The following is a 10,887-nucleotide window of genomic DNA, read 5'->3' as shown; positions in this document are numbered from 1 at the left end:
ACTTCTAAAGACAAAGGAGATTATGTACAACTATCTTAAATTTTATGAGAATTTTATATATATTAGATATTTTTTTATAGAAATTTCACACGTGTTTGTGTTGGAGCCAATAATTCAAGCCAACCCGAACTCACTCGAAAATAGTCAAAACCTAGTTTGACTATATAAGCTTTTTGAAAAAGATATAATACTTTAAACCAGGCATGAATTGAACCTGACCCCTAAGCTCGAGTGCTAGAATTTTTAACTTCATATATATGTAAAGTAAATAATTTTGGTTAAGTCTGACAGGCCAGTCTAAACCCAACCTAAAAAGTTAAGTCGAATTTAATTGCATAGGCTTTTTTAAGAGGGTAAGATATTTTAAACCCGATCTGAATAAACCTGACCCGAATTGAGCCCAACCCAAATAAACTCAACCTGCCTGAATTACCGACTCTAGTATGTGTGTGTGAAACGGGATTACATACCTATTTTCTTCTTTTACCATGAAATGGGATTACATACCGGGCCTTATGGCCGATCCAATATAAATAATAGAAGAGCAAGGCTGGGGAAGGAATAATGAAGCACCAAGAGCTAAACAAGAGAATTGCTTCTACTATGAATTAACCCTAAAAGAGATACAACCAATCTCACAAACCCTATCATCATACCTCCCACCTGTATGATCCCACGGTTGGTTGTCCCATGGGCATCTCCTTACTGGAAAAGAAAGTCAACAAGAAGAACAAAGTACAAAACTGAAGTCATTCTAAATAGCGCAATGGTTTCCCCACATTGGAGGCCTACTGCTGAGGACTCAAATTATTGGATGCTTTGTATTCCTCCATTTCAGTCCTGTATCTCTCCTTATCTCTTCTTCCCTTCTCCTGATATATCTGGCATTAGAGTTACACAGATTGTATGAGAATACACTCATTGATATATAAAAGATACTATAACATATTTACTCCATTTTTAAATATAAGAGAAACTATCTTATGTTTCTTTGATTTTTATTATAAGCTAAACTACAAATTTCAAGAAGCATTAATTATATTTTTCCCAATTTGTCTCTCATAAATGGATAGTACCATTAAAATTAGAGGGAAAAAGTATACATTAATTATAATGGCATTTTAGTCCAAACATAATTTTTTTTTTTAAATTATGAGGTAGTTGAAATTCTCTCATATTTGAAAACGTAGGGAGTATTTCATACTAAGGGTCCGTTTGGTTTTCTTGTTTTTCATATTCAGAAAGCAAAATTTTACTTTCAAGAAGCTGAAAATTTGGGTAAAATATTTTGCAAAAAAGCACATTCTGAAGGTACATTCAAATAGTAATTAAAAATGAATTTTTAAAATGTAACTATTTGAAGCTTTTAAAAAGTAAATTTGAAAAGTAGAATGTTTTTTGATCATACTATTTCAAGTTTAATCTCTTATTCTTTTATTTAAAAAATAGTTAATTCATTAAGAATATAATTATTATTTCAATAATAATAATTAGGTATCAAGTTTTTAGCATTATAAATTAAAGAATTAATCATGTTAATTTTTAGCATTAATGTATAATAAAAATTACAAATCTTTATCACATTTTTTAAAATTACAAGTTAAAAAAATACAAATAACTAGAGATCAAATTTTTAGTATCATAGATCAAAAGTTATGTTATTTAAATTTTTTATCACATTTTTTAAATATTTTATATATATTACATTTATATAATAAAAATTACAAATTACCATAAATCAATATTTTTTTAGTAATTGTATATTAAAAAGCACATTTCACTATCACAAACCAAACAACTTTCAGCATACCAAACTAACTTTGAAAAAAATATATCCAAATATAAATTTTATTACAACAACTGATTTTTACTAAATTGACTTTTACTAAATGAATTTTCACCAAATAAACTTTCAGTAAATTGAAAACCAAACCCACATTGAAAGTTTTAGTGTGAGCAATTTTCGCATCTCTACTCCTTTTACGGCAAGAAAGTGTATGCAGGCACCAAGCATTTTGTAGGATTCTATTATAGGCTTCCACACAAGCACATCATGGCAATCTGACGAGTATGCATATATCATGTTTAAATTTAATTCTTTGGTTAAAAAAAAAAAAAATCTAGGAAACTAGGTGAAAGTGTTAAAATCACACGGCAGAACATTTAACGATATAAAATGAGATTTGAATTTTTACCAAACCAAATAACATCTATCAGTTAAATATGGATCTCCAAATGGCAACCAACGTAAAAGCAAATCAGTATGAAATACCCAGGTATGATCATGAACTTTCTGTACCACAATGTGGAGTTTAGAATATTGGCCATGCCAGAGATTTAGTTTCAAAAATGAGCATTCGTACCTGTCTTTCTGCATCAGTGAGATGGTTCCATAAAAACCCAATCTTCTTACTAATTGCTCTCTCTTGCCCATAGTATAAAGGCTTCAACCTGGCATAGTGTTCAGCAAAGAAGAAATTGTAGCCACTCCTGTTTGATTTGGGCCGAGAAGGATCATGTGAACCCAACCTTGATCTCTTTCGATTCACAGAAGCAGGTATGGATGCAGAAGTCTGTGATGCATTGAGAGGAACGTGATACAGCACGCCTTTCAGCTGGTCAGAACCCAGATTCACAGTGACTACATACCCACCATCAAATTTCAAGTCGATGGTACCAGGCACCAAAGAGCCAAGCTGCTGCTGGAGCGGACAAACTGCATATGAGATAATGAAATCCACATCAGAGCTATATTAAAGCAGATATTCATTCTCTTTATCATTATTTGTGAGCTCAGAGAAAATTGATGGTACAATTTATCTAACAATAACAATTTGTATTTCAAGAGACGAAATTCAATTTGACAAAAGAACTGATGAAAAGGCAGAGAAGGCTCTTTGACTATTTAGGTTTTCTCTCTCAGAAATTGTGCACGTCTTGTTATCGCATGCCAATAGATAGCCCTGACAAGCTGAACGTCCAGCCGAACAGACCTTCCGAGGGGATGTCCCCAGACAGCAGGAAGAAGAAAAAGAAACAAAAACCTCTTACCAAAAATGAGAAGGATACGACCATGGATGACCAAATGGTTAGCACTGAGCAAATACTAAAAAGGAGTTGTGCAACACACAGACTTAGGGTGTCTTGTAGACAAACCAATAATCTTTGGTTAAGCAAGTTTCATATAGAGACTCCCAAGCCTATTAGGCTTCAAAGGGGCAGCTAATAGAAACTTGGCTAAGGAGGATGACAGCATGCTCAATGATTTGGAGGACACCCCGTGGGACCTCTTGGAACCATCAAAAAATCTCAAGCAACTGATGGATATCTACCCCATGGTCCCTGTTACTGAGAAGGAATACAAAGAGTGGCGCCAACCATGTAATATGTCCCTTGTTATCACATCATTGGGAAAAAGGATCAATCTCATTTGAAGGACTACCTTCAGTGCATTTGGAATATCCCATACTTCAAACTCCTTGACCTTCCTTACAACTACTTCCTCATTCTCTTTAATGAGGAAGATGAACAATGGAAGGAGCAGTAAAAGACAGTCCATTTAGAAGGACCATGACAGTAAGGCAACACTGCATTTGCCCAACGTTGGTCACCATATTTCAATGCTCTACATAACACTTTGGGCAGAACAGCGGTATAGGTTAGGATTCCCAATATCCCTGTGCACATTTACAACCAAAAATTTATCTGAGGTCGGGGGTATTAGCCTTCCAACTAATTGGCTGAACAGCTTTAATTAACATTTCTTATCCTTTATTATATAGGGTTCTGATAGATTTTGTAAATATATTTGATATTATTCTTATCCTAGGGATTAACCGAGATTGCTGTGGTTAAACCTATATAAATAGTCGTGATTGTGAATGGAATAATCAACTTTTGCGCCCAATTTCAACAAGAATTTTTTATCTACTTCCCATAAGCAGCCAATAAAACAAAATCTAGTGCTAGATTCTTTTATTCAGTAATATATATATACACACATATACATATATATTAACCTAAGTTTCAAACCACACATCAAAATGCAACAAAGAAAATTAAAAATAATCAATCAAGGGAGCATAAGAAAAGATAGGATATAAGAAAAAAAAATCAGACAATGTAAATATTTGACTGGTGAAGCTTAGCATAGCTTTGATAAAGGTTAGACTAGCTTGATTAATTGCAAATAAATGGTAGAGTAACTATAGGGACCATGGCAACAAGATTGCCACTAGAATCCCATGAGACAAGCCATAAATTGAAGGGCGCAAATGTACAATTGCCATCACTCATAGAGTTGGTCACTCGCCATCAGAAGGGAAATGACAATGAAGGGACAATTACAAAAGAGTTGAGTCTCAATAGCAATGAAGGCTGCAGATAGAAAGAAATGCCCAGTGATTATGAAAGTCATATTCAGGAAAGAAATGCCGAGTGACAATGAAGGTCATAATCAGGAAGAAAAATAACAAGGCATCAAAGAAAGGTCTTTCTTAATGCTAACCAAACAACAACAACAAGCCTTATCTCACTAGTTCAGATTAGCTACATAGATTGTACGACGCCACTATGCTCTATCATTTACCAAACTCTTATAAATGTTGTTAACCAAAAAGTCTCGATCAATAACTTCTAAAAGTGTTTTTTTTTTTTTGAAAGTTTTATAATACTAACACTATTCACTAATTTTCAAAGCTTCACCTATGGCCTTAGGATGAACAATCAGACACCACAGATCAAGACAGGTGGCAGAGACTAGTTCTGGGAAAGTAACAATAGAAGATGGTGCGTCACCCACCACTATTCACAGCCACATGACACACTGAATAGCTATGCAAGATGCTGCATGGAACAAAAGATGAAGATTGGACTAGGATTGGACTAGGATTAAAATGACCAGAACCTTTTGAACATAGTGAAGGGGTGCATGACACCCTTCTCGTTGTCCATGTTAACAAACCTACATCCAAACACAGCATCTAATGATAGACTTCTAAACCCTGCGTGGCTTCACTTTGGTCAAGTTAGGATGATCAAAAGATACAAGCCATAGGCAACAATGCCATATGGTACTTTGAAACCCAAATTCTTTTTTCATTTTATTTAGAAAAATAGGCATTACATAAGATATAATTGACCACAAACCCAGCTAATCAAATACACCCATCAATGCCTTAAAGCCGCACAAAACTCCATAGTAAATTCACAAAAAAATTAAGAATTACCACAATCCACATCAAACCACACCTCTAGTCTTCTAAACAGATGACAGATTCACCCCTTAAAGTACACGACCAAATCACCCTACCACTAAAGCTATGCTGTTGTGAGTGACCCACAAAAGCCCTCACATGCTGACAAGCTTTTTGCATGTGGGCCTCAAGCAGCCACAAATGCCTCACATCAAGACATTGTTTCCGTCATCTTCCTCAATTTACTTCTGTTCTGTCATTGTCAATGGGTATTTGCAGACATTCCTACTAGTTTTGACTCACTAATCACTCATGAAAGGGCAAATCACTCATGTGGGCCTCATCCAAGGAATGTCAAATACAATATGTCCAAAATAGAGTTAATAACTTTACGTGATGGTTTGACCATCATTTTGAGGAGGTGGTTAAGCAGACAAATCACTAGCAAAAATGTGGACGGTCTAATCAGAGGTTAGGGTATCCAAAGTCAGGCAGAAGGACATAGCCTCATAATCATTGAAGAAGTTATTGCAGAAGAGCCTAATGATATAATAATAGTGGAACCCCATGCCTGCCCATCAGACATCAATGAGGATGGTAACATCATAGATTTTGAACAGCAGTTTGAAGTAAAGTTGGAATATGAAAATCATGAGGCTTTGAAACAACATTCAAAAGTTAGATTCTCAAATGCAGAAAATCACACTCTGGATCAAACATTTATGTGAAGATATGTGGAACCTCTTGATTGAATATCAAATATCAATGATGATGGTAACAACAACAACAACAACAACAACAACAACAAGCCTTTATCCCACTAGGTGGGGTCGGCTACATGGATTGCAAGACGCCATTGTGCTCTATCATTTATTAAGCTTTTAGAAATATTATTAATTAAGAGATCACGTTCAACAACTTCCAAGAGTGTTCTCTTAGGCCTTCCTCTACCTCTCTTAATCGGACTCAAAGTTATATGTTCCACTCTTCTCACTGGTGCCTCCCTTGGTCTTCTTTGTACATGCCCAAACCATCTCAACCGATTTTCTACCATTTTTCCTCAATAGGTGCCACCCTCACATAAATTATTCTTTTATAGGCAAATGGTAACATAATCAATTCTAAAAAGCAGTCACTAAATTTAGCTGCGAAGATATGAGGCTTTGAAATAAGATTCAGAAGTTAATTTGTCAAATGCAGGAAATCACATTCAAGACCAACCAAAAGCTACGTCGAGTCAAATTTATTACTCCATGTACTGGACACCGGAGTCTGAAGCAGCTTTTACAATCAACTTCATTGACCATTACCTTACCTAACACTCTAAGATGGATTATATTAAAAGCATATAAATGTCAACCAATAGTTAAAAAATAAATAAAGTTCGATTGTAAATGTTTAGGGAATCAAATTGAGGGGCTTTCTAGTAGAAGGACCACAATTAAGGGGATAATCTTTTAAGGACAAAGTCAATAATTAATCTAATAAATTTAATACAATAACACCCAAGCACCCGAGGCAGAAGACATAGAATCTACTATTTATTCTTGATTCTAGAGTTTTATTCTCAGTGGAACCATATATAACTACTGGCAAATCAATAACACGTCAATGCAGTAAACCCATTACACTTAAATTGTAAGTTGATAAAACTGACCTGGTAAAAAATCATTCAAAGCATCAACTTCCTTTGAGCTCAATATGCTCCTGCTACCAGAATCTGATCGTATGAAACAACTGATCTGTCAATAGAGTAAAATCTGATGCATCATAATTAGAGAAAAGAAATAACAAATGTTGTTTCTTACCAGGCATTGAAAAAGAAGGGGCTTGCTTGCGAAAATAATAAACCTGCTCAAAGTCATAAAGCAATGATTGATAGTATTTGCGCAATGCAAATGATGCGCTGGTTACAGTGTCTGGGAATTTGAAGACTGTAATCACTTCCTTCCATTTACGATCTCCAATTACCTATGTTAGTTTAAGAACATGCATAAGAGAAGAATTAAAATAATTTATTCAGAAAAATATTTAAGACAACAGAGTTGAGTCACAGTTAAGTTAAAAATTTAAGAATCTCTAAACCAAACATCTTATCAACTACAACCAAAAATGTCCTTTTTCACTTACGTTCACGCCTAACTCAAGTTGATCAATATCATATGAGAAAAGGAATGAATTAAACATATATTTTCTAATATATGACAAAAGAAGATTTGGATTTTCTTGTAACCTTTCTTAAAGAATGAATTTTTGATGTATAAGAAAAATCAATACATACCTTTTCAAGCCCACCACGAGAAGTTACTTCAATAAAAAGGCGATATAGATCTAGTGGCTTTCCTCCTATAGTTGGAACTCTAAACATAAAAGGAAAAAGAGTGTCAATTTTATTAACCTATTGTATGAGTAATTTGCAATTCATACCACATTTTCAGACTTGTCTTAGTAAACGCAAAGATAAAGAGAAAAGCAAAGGTTGCAGTCTATTAAGCTGTGTAATGCCAATTAGAAGGAAGCTTCAACTTCCTCGAGCATAAGCCCAAATTGATCAAAGAAAAGTAAAAATTACACAACCTCAACTTGATTCTATTGTATAAAGTTGCATATTAAAAGTTTCTTTCCCACCTTCAGAAGGTTCAATTAGAAGAGAAGTTGCACTCACTTAACCATTAAAAAAGAAATATCATGCATAAATTCAAGGCAAAGTCGGGAGTTCTCAATCATGGTGACATTTATTTCCAAAATATATCCTTTCAGTGGTTAGGAACAGAAAACAGACACGGAGATAAAAGATTCTTTACAAGCAGAATTCATAAATTGAGAAAGTTATATTTGTGACTGTTGTTGTACAGAAGAAGTAAAAGAGAAAAGGTATTGGCAAATCGCCATCCTACTAATGGTAAAAAATCATGAATAATCTGGTTTTTGTTATCTTTATAGGGGTATGAATCGATTTTTCCAGATTGCAAGCTATTTGGATGGAGTTTGAGATGTAAAACATGGGTTTCAAATAAATTAGAGCGCTAGTGTCTCAGAAGCAAATTCCTTGGATTCCTAAACATGAACCAGCACACCAAGGATTACGTCAAAATCAAGCAAAAAGAAATCCACTACGAAATCATGAATAAACACAGAGAGAACGGAATAGAAACGAATAATCCAAAGTTAATAATTCATAAATTTGCAAGTAAGAACGTCCTTAGCCAATAAAACCACAAGATTACAAATTATACTGCACCGAAATCCACTGAAGGGCGAAAGATGAAAGAAAAATCGTTGCCCCGCATCAATGGCATTCGATGCCAGACAAGCACACATTTTGGGGGCAGAGAAACTACCATAACTCCAACGAATACCGCAAATTATCACTGAACAGCATAATTAATACACTAAAAGCGCACTCACTTTAATGTGGTGCCTAAGGATTTGTGGAAATCCTGAAGGTTATTCCAGAAAAAGTCCGAACTGCTAGCGAGGTCCTCATAGAGAGCGTTCGCAGGTGGGTAGTACTTCGTACTTCTGACTGAGGACTGTCCATCTGATTCCGCAGTATTCGCAGTGTGATACCGAAGGGGCGAATCGACCAAACTGGCTGTCAGAGGCTCGCGCGGGGGCTTAGGATTCGACATATTATTTTGGTTGAAAGAAAAAAATATAGAAGATATTTCATATGCCTTCCTAATCCCTCCTACCACCGCCTGAACAAAGAGGCATGGCATTAATTATTAACATTAAACATGAAAATTCTATGTCACGCTTTTTATTCTCTCTCTCTCTCTTTTCCTTGGCATAGTTCATTCCTCAGCATCGTACACTTGTTATTCATGAGCTATTTTATGGACAACTTAAATGTCTTCCTTCTTCTAGCCAGATTTTAAGGATTTAAGGATTTCATATTGGATTTTGTCAAGGAAAAAAAAAACCAATAAATGAGAGTATTAGGAGAGAAACATATTATATTATAACCTAATTACACACAGAGAATAAAATAGTAGAATCCTTTTCATCAAATGCAAGGTACAGCAAATACAACCTTGTAAGAGAGAAGAGAGAGGAAAGAGAAGAGTAGTCAACTCTAAAGCGTGTTTTCCTTTGAGCCAAATGTGCGTGATTGCAGGTTCCCAATGTCATTTATCACAACTTTTTTGAAATGCCTAAGCTAATAAGATTTTAGGAAGAAACGTGATACTAATTGTAGGAAAGTAACCATTTATTCACGAGGAATGTATAATGTAGGTGAATGAAGCAAAAAACAAAATAATGAATCTATATGGCCTAAATGGAGAATAAAGGTCACGTTATGTGAGGTTTTGGCTTGATTAAGAATCAGTTGATAGGTTGAGTTTGATGATTGTCGAGAGAGAACTCTTGTTGTACGCATTTTACTTTTATAAGTTTAAATCATCGCCCTCTAATTCAAATTTGAATTTCTATTGCCTTAAAGGAGTTATAACTGTTCTTGCCATCTAAAGGAGTCAAGTGCTCTGCAAAGGGGGAATGTGGCCTAAAAAGTGCTCTGAGATTTTTGGAAACATGATTACATGACTAGGACCAAGTTGCCGCTCCCTTCTCACTAAGCTTTGACCCCTTAAGGGTCCTGGATTTATGTCCACACCTTTTTATTTTGGGCTTCTTAAGGATAGGTCTGGCCCAATAGGATATTTTTGGGTCTAAACACCTTTTATATTGCCTTTTGTTTTCTATCTAGCTTTGCTATTTTCTTTATTTCTCTAGCATGTGGATGTTGCTTTAATATGGATTTGTTGTACTCACATGAATCTCATTTGTGCTAGTCATATCTTTATTTCTCTATTATGATGTATTTTGGCTCCTATTATTTTCTTTTTTTGGTTTTTTGGTCATAGAATCTTAATGCTCTTTCACACAACCTATCCCTTCATTAGCAATGACTTCATTAGTTTGGGATTTGTGAATTAATTGAGGGCAAATTAGTAAATTAGAGTATTAATATGTTAATTCTGTTTCCAAATTTATAATGAACTTGTTGGATTGTTTAGATAGCCTTAGGATGGGCTAGGATTTGTGAATTAATTGTGTTTCTAGTTAGAGGACCCAAAATCACAAGTTGGGCTTATGTATCATTCGCCGTGATGAACAATTCAAAATTTGATAATAGATGCCAATGGGAGTGAAAAACAAAAGAGGAAAACAGAGAAATGGAGGAGCACAATATTGCTCTATTAGGGCTTTAATTTTTCCTTAATTGGGAGCTATCTTGGACATATAATTATGTGGGTAAGCTTTATATCTTCTTCCTCTCTCATTCTACACAAATTTCTTTTTGGTTATGTGTTGGGGGCAAATGATTTCTATTCTTGAAGGAGAATTGAATGAATCTGTTGATTTAAATAGAGTTTTGAAAGTTAATTTAAGTTTCTATACTTAGGGTTAGTAGTTCTATGGTGTTTTGTGGTTGGGCTCTTGGGTTGGAAGAGCCCTATACTCACATTGGGAGTTTAGGAGCAAAGTGAACCACTAGATAGATTTTAATGGAGGTTAATTGAAATGAAAGGTTATGAATGGTTGGGTTATGCTAAATATGGGAGTTATGAGTTTAAGTTATCTAATTAGAGTTAAAACTATGTATATTAATGGTGGTAATCGACAAAGTAATGTTTAAATATGTAGATAAACATACTTCAATATTCTTTGAGAAAAGAGGAAGCTT

The 10,887-nt window shown here is 34.6% G+C and overlaps 1 protein-coding gene across 2 annotated transcripts; it reads right to left on the bottom strand.

The window, feature by feature from the left end:
- Positions 1 to 446: 446 nt before the first annotated feature.
- Positions 447 to 8,974, bottom strand: LOC129299025 (high mobility group B protein 10-like). Of its 2 annotated transcripts, none has more exons than XM_054937475.1 (6): positions 8,604 to 8,974; positions 7,477 to 7,555; positions 7,047 to 7,166; positions 6,853 to 6,937; positions 2,364 to 2,716; positions 447 to 881 (listed from the first exon to the last, which is right to left on the bottom strand). In XM_054937475.1, the coding sequence occupies exons 1-6, from the start codon at positions 8,915 to 8,917 to the stop codon at positions 789 to 791; spliced, it is 1,044 nt and encodes a 347-aa protein (XP_054793450.1). In that variant the 5' UTR covers positions 8,918 to 8,974; the 3' UTR covers positions 447 to 788. The 2 variants fall into 2 exon arrangements, with proteins under 2 accessions (XP_054793450.1, XP_054793449.1); XM_054937474.1 differs by having other exon boundaries at positions 6,853 to 6,915; positions 7,004 to 7,166; positions 8,604 to 8,972.
- Positions 8,975 to 10,887: the final 1,913 nt, after the last annotated feature.

This window comes from Prosopis cineraria, unplaced genomic scaffold, assembly GCF_029017545.1.
Source record: "Prosopis cineraria cultivar Desert tree isolate PC_DT_omini unplaced genomic scaffold, ASM2901754v1 PC1007, whole genome shotgun sequence".
Taxonomy (NCBI): Eukaryota; Viridiplantae; Streptophyta; class Magnoliopsida; order Fabales; family Fabaceae; genus Prosopis; species Prosopis cineraria.
Note: the sequence above shows the minus strand (reverse complement) of the source record. Positions and strands in the feature narration are given on the sequence as shown.

Excerpts from the sequence above, each read along its gene's own strand:
- LOC129299025 (XM_054937474.1), bottom strand. The coding sequence starts at position 8,917 with ATGCCATGCCTCTTTGTTCAGGCGGTGGTAGGAGGGATTAGGAAGGCA. Across the intron at positions 7,167-7,476 it reads CTCGTGGTGGGCTTGAAAAG|GTAATTGGAGATCGTAAATG; the intron begins GTATGTATTGAT and ends AAACTAACATAG. Across the intron at positions 2,717-6,852 it reads TTTGAATGATTTTTTACCAG|TTTGTCCGCTCCAGCAGCAG; the intron begins GTCAGTTTTATC and ends TCTCATATGCAG.